This window comes from Peromyscus californicus, unplaced genomic scaffold (genome assembly GCF_007827085.1).
Source record: "Peromyscus californicus insignis strain IS unplaced genomic scaffold, ASM782708v3 Scaffold_3__1_contigs__length_106647218, whole genome shotgun sequence".
Classification (NCBI taxonomy): Eukaryota; Metazoa; Chordata; class Mammalia; order Rodentia; family Cricetidae; genus Peromyscus; species Peromyscus californicus.
Window position 1 is genome coordinate 94,922,669 of NW_026294551.1, and position 19,871 is coordinate 94,942,539.

General features: G+C 49.6%; 1 protein-coding gene across 1 annotated transcript in view; it reads left to right on the forward strand.

The window, feature by feature from the left end:
* Positions 1-19,871, forward strand: part of Mmp25 (matrix metallopeptidase 25) — a 42,261-nt gene that overhangs the window by 4,472 nt on the left and 17,918 nt on the right. Inside the window, 6 exon segments of the mRNA XM_052758268.1 lie at positions 9,754-10,077; positions 10,080-10,204; positions 10,613-10,745; positions 13,045-13,186; positions 13,280-13,569; positions 19,284-19,446. Of these exon segments, the coding sequence (XP_052614228.1) occupies positions 9,754-10,077; positions 10,080-10,204; positions 10,613-10,745; positions 13,045-13,186; positions 13,280-13,569; positions 19,284-19,446 (1,177 nt within the window).

The window sequence follows — 19,871 nt, forward strand, 5'->3', positions numbered from 1 at the left end:
TTGTGGGGAGGACTTGAAATCTTTGTATGAAATATTTCACACTGAATGCACTGTTAATTTATTTTTAAAAATCACATAGAAGCTTTCAGAATGTCAAGAAAATAGCTCCAATGCTTTTCGCAGTTACAGAGAAGTATTTAGTAATATAGTGATGTCATATATGCTATATCAAAGACAACTGGATCAAAGAAACGCTGTCCTATATATAGCTGGTCCACTCTGTATGCCACAACCGCTTTAAAGCCTGCGTGTCAGAGGCTGAGGCTGGAGAATGCTGATCTTGAGTCCAGCCTGAGCTACAAGGCAAGACCCTGACTCAGAGCCTAAAACAAACAAGCTTCCACAGCCTTGCATTTCATTGTCCTCCTTAGAAAGGGTGAATTATGCTGGGCAATGGTGGTGCACACCTTTAATCCCAGCACTTGGGAGGCAGAGGCAGGCGGATCTCTGTGAGTTTGAGTTCCAAAACAGCTAGGGCTACATGGAGAAACCCTGTCTCAAAAAAAAAAAAAAAAAAAAAGAAAGAGTGTTGGGATTAAAGTTGTGCGCCACCACTGCCTGGCTGAGACTCAATCTCCAAACACTGGGCAGGGACAAGAGTGAGCTGTTTGGGATGGGAGAGATGCTTTACAGACAAGGAGAAAGTCTTCCTGGAACCAGGGCATCCGTCATCTTCATTATCCCTCTTGCTCTTTCCAATTTTGATCCCTTGCCCCTCCCCCTTTTAATTTCTTATTCCAGGTTATTTAACTCAGTGTATAATAATATTCTTTTCCAGTATTTTCTTCAGTTTAGAAGGGTTTTGTCTTGTTTTGTTTTGTTTGTTTTTTCAGTACCAGAGATTGGACCCAGGGTCTCACAAATAGTGGGCAAGTGCCCTTGACTTGAACCAGGGTGTGATATGGAATACCTTTAATCCCAGTGCTCCGGAGACAGAGGCAGGCAGATCTCTGAGTTCCAGATCAGCCTGGACTACAAATTGAGTTCCAGGACAGCCAGAGATGTCACACAGGGAAACTCTGTCTTGTGGGACTGGGGATGGGGGGTGGGGGGCATATATTGAGGAATTCCAGCACTCAGGTGGCAGAGAGAGGAGGGTCTCCGGGAGGAAGAGACCAGCCGGTCTACAGAGTGAATTTCAGAACAAAGTGAGCCCTTGTCTCAAAACAAAAACAAAAGGACATGGAAGAGGAAGGAAGAAACCCTGCTTGGCCTGCTGGCCCTCACTCTGCATGGCAGGTTCCCCTATCCTCTTGTTGAGGCGTTCCTTCTCCAATATTAGAACCAGTTTCTGGACTCCAGGGTAGATTGGAGATCAGCAACTGTCTAGGAATCTTCCAGGTCTTCGGGGCCAGGTTGGAACTGCTGAGACAGCCAGCCTCCCGGACTGAACAACTTGGGGACCTCTCTAGTGTGAGGCGAGACAGCCATTTTTGGACTACAAAGACCACACCCTGCTCACTTCTGCTTTGGATACCCAACACAACTGCTAATCCAACCCACCTTCAGTTCCTTTTGACTGGATAATTTCATCCAAAATGGATCTAAGTTCAAAGTACAGGTGGGTAGCGGCTTCAGATGCAATGAGCTCCTCATTTTCCCATCATTCCCCTGTATGCCTCCCTGAGCACAGGACCCCCTACTCAGGAAGTGTATGGATGTCACGTGCCTACCGTCACCTGCTGTGAGAGGGATGCCATGGGGCAGCTCTGTCAGCTCTGTGTGAGGGAGGCCTGGAATTCCAAAGGCCAGGCTTCTGAGCCTAGAATCCCGTGAGACCTGTACCCTGGAGGTTAGGTCCCTGGCCACTGCATTGATTTCAAAGCTGGGCCACAACTCTGAGGACAGCTGGAACTTGGGCAAGGAGCTGCTTGCTGAACCCTGTGGTTTTCTGACTTGGGCCTGTTGAGGACACAAACCCAGAGAGCTTCCTGAAGCAGGAGGAAGAGCCCCCTGGCTGGGTTCCTGCACCTGCAACCCAGAAGTAGCCACAGGCATCTCCAGGAAAGTGGAACCCCGCCAGCATGCCTGCCCAGAGCCCATCCTCAAAGCTGTTCTCTTCCAGCTCTCTGTGCTCCAGGTAGTGCTCCAGGATTTAGAGTGATGTCTGGTGGCTGCTCCAGGTTCCAGTGCCGGGGATTTAGAGTGATGTCTGGTGGCTGCTCCAGGTTCCAGTGCTGGGATTTAGAGTGATGTCTGGTGGCTGCTCCAGGTCAGCCACCACCTAGTACAGCCAGTCTTGTTGACAGCCAACCCCACTCCAGTAACACTGGTCCCGGCTTCCTCTTCCCCCTTCCTTTGGGGACTGGGATCCTTTGAAGACAGGTGACCTTACCTAAGCCTTCTGCTTCTTCACATGTCATGGAAGGATCTGCCTTTCGACATGTTACACATCTTTTTTTTTTTTTAGATTTATTTATTTATTATGTATATAGAAGAGGGAACCAGATCTCATTACAGATGGTTGTGAGCCACCATGTGGGTGCTGGAAATTGAACTCAGGACCTCTGGAAGAGCAGTCGGTGCTCTTAACCTCTGAGCCATCTCTCCAGCCCCATGTTACACATCTTAAACTATCTAAAAATAAAATATTCCCAAATCAGGAAAAAAAATATTTTGAGACAGGTACTCACTATGTAGCCCAGGTTGACCTCCAACTCTTGATTCTCCTGCCTCAACCTCCCATGTACTAAGATTACAGGCTCACACCATCAGACTTAGCTTCTCCTTTGAGTTTTGGGTGATATTCAAAACAGAAGATAGCCGATGGAGGCCAGGGATGGTGGCTTTTGTTGTAATTCCAGCACTCAGAGGCAAGGGGATTGCTGGGAGTCTGAGACCAGCCTGGGCTATATGGTGAGTTCCAGGCCAACCTGGACTACATTATGAAACCTATTTCATAATTAAAACCAAAACAAGGGCAGTGGTGGCACATGCCTTTAATCCCAGCACTCGGGAGGCAGAGGCAGGTGGATCTCTGTGAGTTCGAGGCCAGCCTGATCTACAGAGCGAGATCCAGGACAGGCACCAAAACTACACAGAGAAACCCTGTCTCGAAAAACAAAACAAAAAACAAAAAAACAAAACAAAAAAATTCTACTTACAGATAAAGTCACATGCTCAGGTATGTGGACACAGGGCCTCCTCATATATTCCAGGGGACACAATTCTACTTATCACAAGGATTAATATATATATTAATGTATATAAATGTTTGTTGGTTGGTTTTTCAAGACAGTTTCTATGTGTAGCCTTGGCTATCCTGGAACTGGCTCTGTAGACTGGGCTGACCTCAAACTCAAGAGTTCCACCTGCCTCTGTCTACTGAGTGCTGGGACTAAAGGTGTGCGCCACCACACCCACCTAAATTTAAAATTTGAAAGTTTCTTTAAAAAAAATATTTGATTTTCCACAAGGACACTGAACTAAGGCCTCCAGAATGCTGGGATGTCCTAGCTCAGAACCACACCACAGTCCTCAAGTGTTTTGTTCTGCTTTTGAGATAAGATCTCTAGTCCAGGCCTGTCTGCCTGCCTGCCTGGAATTACCTATATAGTTGATGTTGGCTTTGAACTTCTGACTCTTGCTCACATCTGAGTGCTGGGATTACAGGCCTGTACCACTGTACTCATTGTATGTAGTGCTGGGGATGGAACCCAGGGCTTTATGCATGTTAAGTAAGTACTCTACTGACTGAATTACAACCCAGTCCATAAGTGTCTTAAATATGATGAGTCTGGACAAAAATGGAACATAGCATAATTGCCATAACCATAACTCACACACACACACACACACACACACACACACACACACACACACACACACACACACCCGGCCAACAAAGTTCCCTTAATACCTTCTCTCTCTCTCTCTTTTTAAATTTTTATTTATTTATTATTATTATTATTATTATTATTATTATTATTATTATTATTATTTTGGTTTTTCGAGACAGGGTTTCTCTGTGTCGCCTTGGTACCTGTCCTGGAACTCACTCTGTAGACCAGGTTGACCTCGAACTCACAGAGATCTGCCTCTACCTCCTGGGTACTGGGATTGTAGGCATGCACCACCACTGCTCAGCCCCCCAAGACCTTTTCAGTCAATGTCTAACCGCTGGCAACTACTGAAGCACTTCTTTGTGGCTTTTCCACATTGTCCCTAAAGAAAGTCGATTTGAGGCCGGGCGGTGGTGGCGCACGCCTTTAATCCCAGCACTCGGGAGGCAGAGCCAGGCGGATCTCTGTGAGTTCGAGGCCAGCCTGGGCTACCAAGTGAGTTCCAGGAAAAGGCGCAAAGCTACACAGAGAAACCCTGTCTCGAAAAACCAAAAAAAAAAAAAAAAAAAAAAAAAAAAAAAAAAGAAAGTCGATTTGGGGCTGGAGAGGCGGCTCAGTGGTTAAAGAGCACCTGCTGCTTATCCCTGGCTTTTTCTTTTGGGCCACTAATCAGCTCCCAGACCATGACACAGAGACTTACTAGCTATGAATGCCCGGCCTAACTTAGGCTCATTTTTGCCTGGGTCTTTAACTTAACCTGTTTCTCTTCAGCTACGTTTCGCCTCGGGGCTTTTTACTTTTCTTTCCTTCTGTATGTCCTGCTTTCACTGCTTCTCGTGTCTGTCTGGTGACTGCCTGGCTTCTGGCCAGGGCACAGCCCTCTCTTTCTCCCTTCTTCTTACTTGAGCCTAGATTTCTCCCCCTCCTTACTCTCTCTGCCCGCCAGCCCCGCCTGTCCCTCTCCTGCCTAGCTATTGGCCATTCAGCTTTTTATTAGACCAATCAGGTGCCTTAGGCAGGCCAGGTGAAACAGCAACACATCTTTAAACAATTAAACAGATGCAGCATAAACAAAAAGTAACACATCTTTGCCTGGTTAAAGTAGCAGTCCACAACAGCTGCTCTTGAAGAGGATTCGATTCCCAGCACCCACACGGTGGCCCACAGCTGTCTGTAACTTCAGTTCTAGGGGAGCTGATGGCCTCTTCTGGAATTCTTGGGAACCAAGGATACATGTGGTGCACATAAGTGAATGCAGGCAAACCACTCATACACATAAATAAGTCAATTTTTTTCTAAAGGAAGTCAGATAGAATGTGGGCCTTTGGGCTTGACTCTCTCTCTCTCTCTCTCTCTCTCTCTCTCTCTCTCTCTCTCTCTCTCTCTCTGTGTGTGTATGTGTGAATTGTGTATGTGTTGTTCATGGCTTTTGTTTTTTGGGGGGCCTGCCACCCAGCTACCAAATAAATCACACACAGAGGCTTATTCTTAATTATGAATGCCTGGCCTTAGCTTGGCTTAGTGTCTAGCCAGCTTTATTTAACTTAAATGATCCCGACAACCTTTTGCCTGTGGGCTTTTTCTTTTCTATTCCTGTGTACCTTTCTTTGTTTCTTACTCCGTGGCTGGCTGTGTAGCTGGGTGACTGGCCCCGGAGCCCCTCTCCTTCTCAGGCTCCTAGCTCTCCAATCCCTCTTCCCAGAGTTCTCCTTCTATTTATTCTCTCTGCCTGCCAGCCTTGCCTATCCTTTCTCCTGCCTTGCTATTGGCCAGTTCTTTATTAGACCATCAGGTGTTTTAGACAGGCACAGTAACACAGCTTCACAGAATTAAACAAATGCAATAACTGTGAACATTGTATAGACAAATGCACACTTACCATTCTGGCTAGACCATTGTCTACTTTAGCCCGTATCTCCTAAGGACAAGGATTTCTTCTTCTTTCTCTCTCTTTTTATTTTTTAGTTTTTTGAGACAGGGTTTCTCTGTGTAGCCTTGCCTGTCCTGGAACTCTCTCTGTAGACCAGGCTGGCCTTGAACTCAGAGATCTGCCTGCCTCTGCCTCCCAAGTCCTGGGATCAAAGGTGTGCACCACCACCACCTGGCTGCAATTAGCTTTCTTTCTTTTTTTTTTCTTTTCTTTCTTTCTTTTTCTTCCTTTCTTTCTCTTCCTTCCTTCCTTCCTTCCTTCCTTCCTTCCTTCCTTCCTTCCTTCCTTCCTTTCTTTCTTTCTTTCTTTCTTTCTTTCTTTCATTCTTTTTTGAGGCAGGGTCTCACTAGCCTGGAACTCACTCTGCAGATCAGACTTGCTTCAAACTCACAGGGTTCTGCTCCCTCTGCCTACTGAATGCTGGGTTCTTCATATTTTCAATGATGTAAACACAGCTAGGTCTAGGAATGTGGCTCAGTAGCATCTTAACTAGAATGCACTAGGTCCTGGATTCTGTCTCCAGCACTGCATAAAATCAGACATGGTAGCACAGGCCTGTACTGCCGGCACCTGAGAGGAAGAAGTGGATGGATGGGGAGTCATCCTTAGTATGTAGTGAATTTGAGCCCAGCCTAGTCTGCCTGAGCATCTCTATGGACACATGGGAGGGAGTCCCACTCTGTCTTATACATAGGGTGGAGCTCCAGGATGTCTTGCCATGTACTAATTACCTTATAACCTAGATGCTTAACAACTTTCTTTTTTCTTTTTTTTTTTTTGAGAACGAACCAAGGGTTCACGTGCTAGGCAAGCACTCCACAGGGTCACACCCATCGCTTACTCTCTCACACAGGTGCGAGGTTGGCAGAGCCCTGCCTGGTGGTACTTGAACCTGCAGGCAGACTGCACTGGGAGGTGGGGGCGGGTGAGTTCAGTGGAAAGTTTCTCCACACCCACACCTGGTATCTGGGCTGGCTGGCCAGATCAGCCCAGGATGGGGAGAAGCTTAGATGCCACCTCTTAAGTGACCAGGAGTTTGCAGTCGTCTTTCATCTCCGTGGTGGCTAGACTCTTCAGCGCCGTCTCGTGTAGTCCAGGCTGGCCTCCAACTCACTATATAGCTGAGGACGACCTTGAACTTGGGATCTTCCTGAGTTGGTTTTGGGGGAGCACCACCATGTGGAGTTTAGTCAGTGCTGGGGAAGGACTCCAAAGCTTCCTGATCACCAAGCGAGCGCTCTGCCGCCATCCGGGCTGCAGCGCCCTGCCTTCTTTCTTTTTCTTTTGTTGTGTTGTGTTTAAGACTAAGTCTCCATTGTGCAGTCCTGGATGGCCTGGGACTCGCCGTGTAGACCAGGCTGGCCTCGAACTCACAGGGATCCCTCTCCATGTAGACCAGGCTGGCCTCGAACTCACAGGGATCCCTCTCCATGTAGACCAGGCTGGCCTCGAACTCACAGGGATCCCTCTCCATGTAGACCAGGCTGGCCTTGAACTCACAGGGATCCCTCTCCTGGTTGCTGTGCCTAGCTATTTGTTTTTTGAAACAAAGTTTTTGCTTTGTTTTTTTTCAAGACAGGGTTTCTCTGTGTAGCCCTGGCTGTCCTGGAACTTACTCTGTAGACCAGGTTGGCTTTGAACTCACAGAGATCCTCCTGCCTCCAGAGTGCTGGGATTAAAGCATGTGCCACCACTGCCTGGCTTGAAACCTGGTCTTAGTATGTAGCCCTGGATAGCCTGGAACTCATTTTGTAGACAAAGCTGCCCTTGAAATCATAGTGATTCACCTCCTGAGTGCTGGGATCAAGAGCATACACCACGGCGCCTGTTTGTTTTGAGACATTACTTGATGTATCCCATGCTGACCTCAGTCTTCCATGTTGTTGAAGATAATCCTGACCTTTCATATTTCTTTTTAATTATTTTATGTGTATGCTGCTAGGTGTATTACCTGCATGTACACCTGGGCATCCTATGGGTGTGTTGCACAAAGAGGCCAGAAGAAGGTGTTGGATTCTCTAGGACTGGAGTTACAGTCAGTTGTGAGCCGCCATGTGGTGCTGGGATTTGAACCCCGATGATCTGGAAGAGCAGCCAGTGCTCTCAGCTGCGGAGTCATCTCCCCAGCTCTGACCTTAAACGTTTGATCTTTCTGCCTCCAGCTTCCAAGGGTCAGGAGGACAAGTGTGCAGCACAACGCCTACCTACCTGTGATTCCTTATTAAAATGTTTAGTTGCGCCGGGCGGTGGTGGCGCACGCCTTTAATCCCAGCACTCGGGAGGCAGAGCCAGGCGGATCTCTGTGAGTTCGAGGCCAGCCTGGGCTACCAAGTGAGTTCCAGGAAAGGCGCAAAGCTACACAGAGAAACCCTGTCTCGAAAAACCAAAAAAAAAAAAAAAAAAAATGTTTAGTTGCAAACTGGAGAAATGGCTCAGTTGCTGCAGGCTAGGCTCACAACCAAAAAGTGTTCATTTGCTGATGGCTTTAAAATGTTGTGCCTTCCACACATCGAAGCAAGCTGAGACCTTATGCTCTCTCGCTCTGGAGACACATTTAAACCTGCGAAGCCCTGGCCAGTTTCAAAGGACTCCTGCCACAGCCGCCCCCCCACCCCCAGGTACAATAAAAGCCATTCCTTGGTGGGTGTAGTGATGCTCATTGGTAATCGTGATACTCCAGAGGCTGAGGCAGGAGGATTGCCATGAGCTCAAGGTCTATTACAGAGTAGGCTACAGAGTTAAGATTCAATCCTATTTTGTTTTGTTTTGTTTTTTTTTGAGACAAAGTTTCTCTTTGAAGCCCTGGCTGTCCTGTGCAGTACAGGTTGGCCTGGAACCTAAAGATCTGCCTACCTCTGCCTCCCAAATGCTGGGATTAAAGGCCTGCGCAGCCACTACCACCTGGTTTATGGTAACTTGTTAGGTGAATATCCCTGGAAGACCTGCCTTTTTTTTTTTTAAAGGGAAACGGAGGTGGAGTGGATCTGGGGGAGAGGGAGGGGAAGGACTCGGAGGATTGGAGGGAGGGGAAACTGCCATCAGGATGTAATGTATGAGAGAGGAAAAAAAAAAGTTGGTTAGGATAAACCCAATGACTGGTGTCCCTACAAAGGGAAACCAGCGCTGTTCTGGCTCCTTGAATTTCTGTGTAAGTCACCCAGTCTGTGATACTTGTCCACAGCTCAGCAGAAGAATACAGGATACCAATGTTTTCGTTTACATCTGCTGCTTGTTCATCCTGCACACTGTTTATTTTGTCTGAAATGCAAATGGATCTCCTCCTGCTGCTCCTGATACGAGCAGTCAACACACACTCCGTTGACCAATTCTCCTTCTGCCATTCTAACCCGCAGCCTGATTCCTCTCAGCCGTTCTCCACTAGTCTGGTCTCCTATCTCCAGGTTCCTTTGGCTGGAGGGGAGCCTCTGCTGGTCCCCAGGCCGTGCCCTTTCCCCAAGGATTGCCTCTTCCACCTTTTGCTGTCTCCTCTGTGTGCAGGTTTTGGGTTTAAATGCCTAGTCCCTGGGGAGAAAACCATGAGATGGGAACTGGCCCTGAGCTAGAGATGCCAGCGCCCGGTGCTCAGAGCGGAGCCTTTTAGGTGGGTTGGGACAATGAATGGTCCGGGGTATTCATGCTGAGCACAGCTGGCCCGGGCTGGTATCCTGCGGTGAAAGGAAGCTGCGGAGCTCAGACTGCCGGTAGCCTGGGGTCCCCCGGCAGAGCGGCAGGATGCGTGGGGGAAGGGAGCTCCGGCCACCCCTCCCCCGGTTCGCGGTCCTAAGGAAGCAGAAGCAAGGGCTGCTCCAGGAGTCCCCGATCTGGGAACAGAAACTTTTCTGACGGAGGCTGTGGAGGAGAGGACGCATTAGACCTCTTGCCCCACCGCTAGTCCTTGAGCTCTCAGGAGAGTCCCTGCGTCCCAGTAAGCGGGGGGAGGGGGGAAACCCTGGCCCTCCCTTCGTGCTGGACATTGGAAGATTGGACTACTTCCCCCGCCGCACCCTTAGCACTTATCGCAGTGAGCCCCGCCCCATCCAGGCTTCCACTTGCAGGTGGGGCAGTTGGCGCAGCGCCCAGGCCGGGACAGCATCTGGGGGCCGGGGGACTGGAGAGGCTCCCATAATGGACCTCTTTACCGGATCTCTGTCCCCTCCTGCGCCTTCTCCACCCTCCGAGGACCCCCAGCCCTCCTCGACCCTCGTTCGGTTATCGCCGTTCAGCCCCTGCTGTGCCTCCTAGGATCCCGGATCTCTCCTGCCCATCTCTACTACCCTGTGTCGGCTCCCTCGATCCTCGCCGGGTCCCTGTCCTCCTCCAGACCTTCAGGGCGGCCGGAGTCAGGGCTCCTTCGAGTGTCCCCGAGGTCCAGGCTGAACACGCCATGAGGCTGTGGGCGCTAGACCTCCGGTTTCTGGCGCTTCTGCTGGTTCTTCTGCTGCAGCCTGTGCACGCTCCGATTCCCAGGGCGCAGGACGTGAGCCTGGGCGTGGTGAGCTTCGGTCCGCTGGCTCCTGGGATCACAGAGAGCCTGTAAAAGGAAAGGTGTAGGGCGGACTCCTGAGTATGAAGGAAAGAGCGGGCTGGATTCAAATGTCCTGAAGCTCTTGGGGCCCTGGATTACTGACTCTTCTCTCTGGTGGTTTGGTGGCTGAGATTCGGAAGTGTGGAAAGGAGCTAAAATGGGAAACTGAGGCCTCACCTGCTACATCTATAAAGAATTGAAAAACTCAGAGCCGGGGGTTGGGGACCCTGGCCGTGTGTATAAGGGAGGTGGGTCCTATCATCGGGGCTAGGAACGTTGGCTCTGGATTCCCTAGAGGGTTGGACTTTTCAAATAACGGTGAGAAAGGAACGCCCCATCCTGTTAGTGCTTCATGGTTCCTCTCCTGTGCCCTAGGACTGGCTGACTCGCTATGGCTACCTGCCGCCGGCAGATCCTACCCAAGCCCAGCTGCAGAGCCTTGCGAAGCTGCAGGATGCCATCAAAGTCATGCAGAGATTTGCCGGGCTGCCTGAGACAGGCCAAATGGGTAGGTAGCCCTGCACTACACGAGGCAGTCCTGCCTCAGTCGATGACCCAGAGTCTTTAAACCGCAGGGAACGCCTGAATCACATAAAGATGCTGGTCTCAGGTCCTAGCCCAGACCTTGGAGGTTTGCCGGCATCCAGATAACCGGTTTTGGCTTTGTCAGCCTCTGATGTTGCCGCAGGGATGGAACAGATCTGGCCCCCACTGCCTGGAGCTGACATTCTGAGGAAGAAAGAAACAGATCAGTATGCAAAATTATTTCAGAAATGGTGCCATTCTGAAGAAGACCAAACGCTAAGAGCTAGTCTGGTTAGGGTAGGCCACTGATTTGTTTCTGGAGACAGTCTTGCTGTATAGCACAGGTTGACCTCGAACTCAGGATCCTTCAGCCTCAGCCTGAGCGCTGAAATTCCAGGTCTGTACCGCTGCCGGGCAAGCCACTCTGAAAGATGTCATGTGAGCTTATAAGCTAAGATCACAAATAGGAGGACACAGCGACAGGGAAATGAGGGGGGAAATGGCCCAGTAACTTCAAAAGAACTGTGGCAGACACAAGTTTATCTGCCTGCCATGAAAGGCAGGCTGAGGGGCTTAGGCAAGCGCCTGATTAGGTGACCTTGAAAGAGGTTTGTTCCACGGACAATAAGAAACCAGGAGGGCTCAAAGGAGGGAAGCAGCTTCATCTGATTTTCAGGTTTTTGTTGTTTGTTTTATTGTGGGGGCAGGTATTCCTCTGTGTTGCTTAGGCTGGTCTTACACATGTGGTCCTTCTGTTTCAACCTCACCGAGTGGATAGACGGGAAACAGTGGCCATCGTGCTCAGCTCTGGTTTGTCCTTCAGCATCTTTTGTCTGCCGTTGGAGAGTGGTGGGTGGATGGAGAACCAGGAGCCTTTTGCAGGTGGTGCTGGGAAGCAGAGGTGGGGATGTAGCCGAGAGTATATTTTGGAGGTAGAGCTGATGGCTCTCATGTGGAGTGAAGTAGAAAGGCAGAGGGAGCTTGGAAAAAAATTCCCCCTACTCTGCTCACTCTCAGCCTGGAACAGAGTGTGACATCACTATGTTCTTGGTTACTGTTTGCTATTGCTGCCAGTGAGATGTGGTGTGACCTCGTTTGAAGGTGAAATGACTCCTGGAAATGCGTAGAAAGGGGCTTTACAGACAGACCTAAGTTGAGAAGGGATGGTTAGCTTTTGCAGACTAAAGAGCCCTGCTGGTTTTCAGACTGTGATCAGCATCCCATGAGGCAGGGTGGTGGTGGGATGGTGGCGCACGTTTTTAATCCTACTATTTGGGAGGCAGAGGCAGGTGGATCTCTGAGTTCGAGTTCGAGGCCAGCCTGGTCTACAGAGTGAGTTCCAGGACAGCCAGGGCTGCACAGAGAAACTCTCAAAAAGCCGGTGTGCATGTGTTGGGGGGAGGGGGACAACAAACAAGAACAACAACAAAAAGCGAGTGATGGTGGCAGCTTCCAGGCGAGATGGCAGCCTTCTGGAGCTCTGGCCTTAAAGGGGAGATGGCCTAGTTGGTTAAGCGTTTGCCTTGTAAGCATGAAGGCTTGCCTTTGATCTCTAGAACCCAGCTGAAAAGGGGCCTGGTGGAATGCCCTTGTCATCCCAGCTCTGTGGAGGTAGAGATGCAGATCCTGGGGACTCACTGGCCAGTCTAACCTAGCTGGAGAGTTCTGCACCAAGTCAGAGATGCTGTCTCAAACAGCCAAGATTATAGCACGTGAAGAATGACATCCAAGGTTGACCTCTGGTCTCCACATTCACAACTGCACGTGGACCCCTAGGCACACACAGATGCAATTCATTTCACCTTTGGAGTACCTTCCTTCAGGATCCACCCACTGGGGCTGGGGAAGTGGTACAAGAGACCCAGCTTAAGCCTCTAAGTGCCTCCTACAGTGGCCAGTCCACCCCTGGTCAAGTAGAGAGAGTGCCTGGCTTGAGCTAGCTTTCACAGTGACTGTCTGGGTCCAGGCTGTGAGGCATTAGCCAATTTCTTTCTTTTTTAAAGACTTAGTTGTTTTTTAAAGACTTACGTGTTTGGGTGTTTGGCCTGTGTATGTCTATGCATCATCGAGGTCAGAAGAGGGTGTCGGGTCCCCTGAAATTGGAGTGACAGACTATTGTGAGCCACCACATGGGTGCTGAGACTTGAACTCAGGTCCTCTAGAAGAACAGCCAGTGGCTTTAACTGTTGAGCTAACTGTTCAGCTCCATTGAGCCAATTTCTTATTTATTTGGTACCATGATGACAGACTGTCCTGTTGCTCACCACGCCTATCTCCCACAGACCCAGTAACAATAGCCACCATGCACAAGCCCCGCTGCTCCCTGCCTGATATTGTGGGGCCTGCTGGGCTGGTCAGGCGGCGGCGGCGGCGGCGCTATGCTCTGAGTGGCAGCGTGTGGAAGAAGCACACCCTGACGTGGAGGTAGGTCTGGGTGCCTGTGCCTCCCCTTGGCCTGCTAACTTGTCTGGCTGGCCATTCCCTCCACAGCCACTGGCTCTCCTCCTCTCTCCTCAGGATCCAGTCCTTCTCCCAGAACTCCCAGTTGAGCCGGATGACTGTACGGACCCTCATGAGCTACGCCCTGGCTGTCTGGGCTGTTGAGTCGGGCCTTACCTTCCAGGAGGTGGATTCTCAGCACCAGGAGCCTGACATCCTTATCCACTTTTCCCGGGGCTACCACCAAGACAGTTACCCCTTTGATGGACCTGGTGGCACCCTGGCTCATGCCTTCTTCCCTGGGGAGCACCCCATCTCTGGAGATACTCACTTTGACGATGAGGAGACCTGGACTTATGGGTTAAAAGGTAAAAGTTTCCATATTCAGAGTGGTCCCCTCTTCAGATCTGTCTGTGCTGAAGAACTGGGTTTATATTAATTGATTGATGAAAGCTAGGTCAGTCAGGGATTTCCCCAGAGGAGCTGGAGGTGTGCAGTACAGTGGTAATACTGCTCGTCCAGCATGTATGGGTTCAGGACACATACACACACGGCCCAGCATGGTAGCACACAGTTTTAATCCCAGCACTCAGGAGACAGTGGCAGGTGGCTATCTGTGAATTTGAGGTTAGCCTGGTCTACACAGTGAGCCCAGCAGGGCTACATAGTAAGAGCTTGCATCCAAGACAAACAAAAAACATTTTAAAAAGCTGATTAATTTTATGTGTATGGACATTTTATCTGCCTGAATGTCTACCAGGTGCATTTCCTGGTGCCTTAGGAAGCCAGAAGAGGACATGGAACTGTCATTACATAAGGGTGTGATCTACCATGTGGGTGCTGGGAATAGAACCTGGATCCTGTGGAAGAACAGCCAGTGCTCCCAATCACTAAACTACCTCTTTAGTCTCCAGCCCCTCCCCTACTGCTAAAAAAATACTTAAAAAGAGGTTTTTTTGTTTTTTTGAGACTTGGTCTCACTATTATAGCCCAGGATGGCTTTGAGCTCACTATTTAGTCCAGGATGTCCTACAAGAGATTTACTTTAAGGAATTGGCGCATGGAGATTGTAGGAGTTAGCATGGCCAAAATTTATAAAGCAGGATGAAAACTCAAGCTAGATTTCTGTTACAGTCTTGAGACAGAATTTCTTCCCTCCTAGAACCCCCAGCGTTTGCTCTTAGGGCCTGGATGAATATGGTCTGTCTGCACTGGAGTGGCTTGCTTTAGTGAGAGTAGATCGTAGTCAAATCTCTGAAAAACCTTCACAGCAACATCTGAACTGCTGTTTGGCCAATCCAGATGGGCACAACCAAATCAATTCAAAATTACCACTACAGAGGCCTTTCAAGTGCCCAGCTCAGGCAGTGGCGCACACCTTTGATTCCAGCACTAGGGAGGCAGAGGCAGGCAGATCTCTTATGATTTCAAGGCCAGCCTGGTCTACAGATCGAGTTCCAGGACAGCCAGGGCTACACACTGAAACCCTGTCTCAAAAGATAAAAAAAAGAAAAAAGAAAGAAAAAAACAAGTGCCTTGTCAAGTGCCCAGCTCAGAGTTGGACTGGTGTGAAAAACTCAAACGCCTCTTTGTCCATCATTTATGTAGAAGAGTGACTGTCATTACTACGCACAGTGACGTGATAGCCAGAAATCCTGGCAGAGGAAGTTCTCAGCTTGAGTTTCCCAAGGAGGTGGAAGCCTAGTACTCTTGAGCAGGGGAGGCTTCCTAGAAGTGCTGACTCTTTCTGTTTAAATATACACATGTGCCGGATGTGGTGGCACTGAGGGTAACAGCACATGTCTGTAATCCCAGGGCTTGAGAAGCTGAGGCAGGAGGATTGTGAAATTGAGACCAGCTGAAGATGTAGAGCAAGACTCCAGAGCTGGGCGTGGTGGCGCATGCCTTTAGTCCCAGCACTTGGGAGTCAGAGGCAGGTAGATCTCTGTGAGATTGAGGCTAGCCTGGTCTACAGAGAGAGTTCCAGGACAGTCATGGCTACATAGAGAAACACTGTCTCAAAAAACCAAACCAAGCCGGGCTGTGGTGGCGCACGCCTTTAATCCCAGCACTCGGGAGGCAGAGCTAGGCGGATCTCTGTGAGTTCGAGGCCAGCCTGGACTACCAAGTGAGTTCCAGGAAAGGCGCAAAGCTACACAGAGAAACCCTGTCTCGAAAAACCAAAAAAAAAAAAAAAAAAAAAACAAAAACCAAACCAAATCAAAAAAGACTCCAACTCAAGACAAATATTTTATTTTTAAAAGACAAGGTTCCGAGCAGGTGTGATGTGTACACCTGTAATCCTAGTGCTTAGAAGGCTAAAGAAGGATTGTAGCAAGTTTGAGGCCAACCTGGGGTTGTGACCAAGTCTTGAACAAAACAACAAAGAGCGCTGAGCGCCAGGTGTCACAGGCCAGATGGACAGAGTCTTGTTCATCTGAGGTGCATAGGTAGGGGACACACAAGAACATACCAGCCAGGGAGATGGCTGAGTGCCATGTAGCCAGAGGTGGGAGGAGCCACTGGGGGAGATATGGTCTGGAGCATCCATGGCTGGAAAACCAAATTGTGGGCAGCTTCAGCAGGGATTGCACGGGCCTCAGGAATATATCACAAGAACTCAGCTGGTTATGGCAAAGTCACTACCTGGAGGGATCAGGGAATTCCTCCAGAGGAAGCCAAATTCCAAGGAGCTTTTCGTGTTATTTGGCTTGTTATAGATTAGCTGTCTTCTGTTATGAAAATCATGTGTGCCTTCATAGTTTTCCCTATTGACTTTTCCCTAAGAAAGCTAACAGTGTGGACTGATCACTCTCTGGACATACACATTCCAGGTATTTGGAGAACAGCCTCAGGAAAGGCTTTCTCTGGAATCAGATATCTCCCTTGGCCGCTTTCAAGGACTAACAGAAATAACAGTCCACATGCTAGCCTCCTGATTTAGGGTAAATTCCACAAGGAGACACCGCCTAGGTCAGGTGGACCTTAAGTAATAGCTTCGCACAATTTAGCTCAGACCCTCCTTTCTTACAGCCTTACTAACTTTATAGACCTCTAACTCCTTACCTAACCACTTCTAGGAATATTTGGACAACCTTCTGCACTGACAGCTATGCACAGCCAGAACCCCAGTTCAAGCCTCCCTGTAATTATTGTCATTGGCAGCATCCGGCCAGGTCCATCCCCAGATAGAGGAAAGTACCTTATCAGAGATACCTCTGTACTCTCTAAGAACAGACCCTAGTGTCCAGATTACTTGTTTGAGAAGGCCTGGCGGATGTGCTAATTAAGCTTAATTTCCTCCTTTCCCAAATCTTACCTCTAGTTCCAGATCTCCCTTTAACTATCACCAGAGGCATCCAGCTGTACACAGGTTGCCTAGTGACCGAGCACACTTTCCCCCACCCTGCAGAAAAGCAGCAGATAGCTTGGATAGATAAGGGTCAAAGGGATAAAAAGGCAGTTTTATTTTCAGAGAGGGAAGATAGAATTTAGAGGTATGAGGAGACAGAGAGGAAGAGAGGAGAGAAGAACTTGAGGACGGAGAACTGAGAGGGATAAGGAGGATTTTTGACCAGAGAGAACATATGGACAATATAGAAGATGAGGAAGAGCCAGATGGGGAAGTACTAGCTGGGTAAGAACGAGATGAGAAGGACCTAGATGAAGCAGAATTAAGATGAGAGAATTAAGATAGAACTTAGAGGGAACAGCAGATAAAGGTAGAGAGAAATCAGTCAAGAGAGGAGCTAGGCACGAGAACAGAACTGAAGCTGTGTAGACAGGATTTTATCTTAGAGGAATAAAGTAGACGGACACAGAGCTTGGTGGACTTAGATTCATTTCCCAAAAACAATTCCCGCCGTTCGTAGTTTCTCTCCTGAGCCCCTGGGAAGCATAATGTTAAGGCTGGTCCTTCTAATATCATACAAGAAGGGATGATGTCACAGGTGAGAGTGGGCTCGAGGTTACAAAGGGTTTTGGAAAGTAAGCAGATTGACCAACAGGATTTGGGAAGCAATGGGAACACATCAAATAGTTTTGCATCCTAGATGCATGGGGAGTGGACTGAAGGGAGAGTGGAGAGAGGCGAAGGGGTAGGGAGTGGCCAAAGAGTCTGGGTACGAGAATGTGGGGACTGATGTGGAGGGGCAGATCCGAGCGAAGTCAGAACAGGTCCAGATTGCCATCGGACTAGACCCCTAGTGACAGGGAGGGTGAGGTGGTGACGACGGCCAGGTTCAGCTCGGCATCCTAGAAGACTGCTTCTGTTACATTACCTCCATGGGGAGGAAGTGGTGGGCTGCTGAGGCTGCGTGAGTGCGGGTCTGGGTGTGTGTTGGCAGCGTGTTTGTGTTCTGTGTAGGCAGCAGGGAGGGTTAGCATCCTCTTTAGAGCTTGGACTCCCAATTCTGTTCTAGGTCAGGTTTCTCAGAAGTAGAGTTTCAGTTAGCAATTCTTTTCCTGCCCTCCCTCTCTCTCACTGAACTGTTCTTTTTGTTTTTTGTTTTGTTTTGTTTTTCGAGACAGGGTTTCTCTGTGTAGCTTTGGCGCCTTTCCTGGAACTCACTCTGTAGTCCAGGCTGACCTCGAACTCACAGAGATCCTCCTGGCTCTGCCTCCCGAGTGCTGGGATTAAAGGCGTGCACCACCACTGCCTGGGTCTTTCCTTCTTTCTTCCTTCCTTCCTTCCTTCCTTCCTTCCTTCCTTCCTTTCTTTCTTTCTTTCCTTTTTTCTTTCTTTCTTTGTATATTTTTCTCTTGTTTCCAGATAGAAATTCTTTTTTGTTTCTTTGTCTTTGTTTTGTTAAGATTTTATTTATTTATTTCATGTAAATGAGCGCTCTATCTGCATGTACTCCTTTATTCCAGAAGATGGTTGTGAGCCACCATGTGGTCGCTGGGAATTGAACTCAGGACCTCTGGAAGAGCAGTCGGTGCTCTTAACCTCTGAGCCATCTCTCCATCCTGGCTTGATACTTTCTAATAGACCCTGAGATTCAGCTCAGGTCCATCTGTTCCCTCCCGTCTCCTGGGGTCCTTGGACACTGCAATACAGAACAGAGGGTGGAATTCCCTGGCTTTGTCCCTGTGGGGCTTGATCACATCCTTTACCCCAGAGTCTCAGTTCCAGTGCTGTGGGGGTGTGATCAGAACAGCTCCTGAGGAGCCTGGGGGTGCATCCTGTGGTTGGTGCGGCGGCAGCCACACTGTGCACTGGTCCTGCATCAACAAGATGAGGGTTTCGGATGCTGTGATTCCCGGATCAGGAGGGGGACCAGAGGACCCCAGAGCATGCAGCACACAGAGAGGCCAAGGTCTCTGTGCCCAGGAACAGTGCAGGTGTTATGCCTCTTTCAAGGCTTCAGGGCAGGTGTGGAGCCTGAGCCCCACCCAGGGCGAGCCCAGAAACCACACCAGAGCTGCCGTCAGTCCCCTTCCTTCTTCCTGGAGTGTCGGGGAGACTTCTGGCCCCCAGCAGTATCATGGAGCTGGCCCTGTCTGCAATCCTATTTGCCCTCTTTCCTGGAGCCCTGCTGGGGAGTGAGAACCTCACAGCAGACTCCTACAGCTTGTCTCCTATGACAGACAGTAGCATTAACCTGGATTCAGGTAAGGTGGGTGGGTGGGGAACAGTAGCTTCAGGAAGCTACGTGGAATGTGGATTTTGTTGCCAGGGCGTTTGTTACTGTTTTTATTTTATTTTTTATTTTTGTTCTGTTTCTTTTAGTTTTGAGACCAGGCCTCATTGTAGCCTAGACTAGCCTCCACTTTATTATATAGTCAAAGCTGGCCTTCTGATCTTGATCCTCCTACCTCAGCCTTCAAGTCCTGGGGATACAGGAAGGAGCCAGCAGGAGCATAGGTTTAGAGGCAGACCCAGAGAGCTGTCTGATCCTGGCTCCTCAGGGCCTTATATGAGGCAGGTACTGTTAGGAGCCAGGCACGGGGGGGGGGGGGGGGGGGGGGGGCCATCCTCTGGTGCACACTGGTCAAGTTCCCAGGGGCTGTGACAAGCCAGGTTTGAGAGTACACGGGAGGGCGGAGTAGCCCTGTGTCACAAAATTCTGATTTCTTGCAGTGTGTGGACGTCCCAGGGCTTCAGGCCGCATCGTGTCGGGGCAGGATGCCCAGCCGGGCCAGTGGCCTTGGCAGGTCAGCGTGAGGGAGTATGGGGAGCACGTGTGTGGGGGCTCCCTGATCGCTGAGAACTGGGTGTTGACTGCGGCCCACTGCTTCAGCCAGTGAGTGTCTCCCTAAGGGTCACATGGGCTGGTGCCGGCTGGACTTCCCTACGCTTCATTTCTCCATTTGAACCTTAGCCTCTGCCTACTATGACAGGAGACAAGGCAGGGCCGTGTCTCTCTAGTATCGAAATTACCTGTCCAGGTTGTCTGCCTGTCTCTGGGCTGGCCCTGGTGGCTCAGCCACATAGTCTTACTCCCAAGAATCAACTCTCAGGTGGAGGGATGGCTCAGAGGGTAGGAGGGCTTGCTGTACAAGCCTGAGGATCTGAGTTCAATGTTCCTGCCCAAATTTGTGTAAAAAGCTAGGGATGGCCTGTACTGGGAGTGTACCAGGAAACAGGAGGATCTCTGGGGGTTGCTGACTTCCAGTGTAGCTCTCGGTTCTGTGAGAAACCTTGCCTCAAAGTCAAGAGTAATAGAGA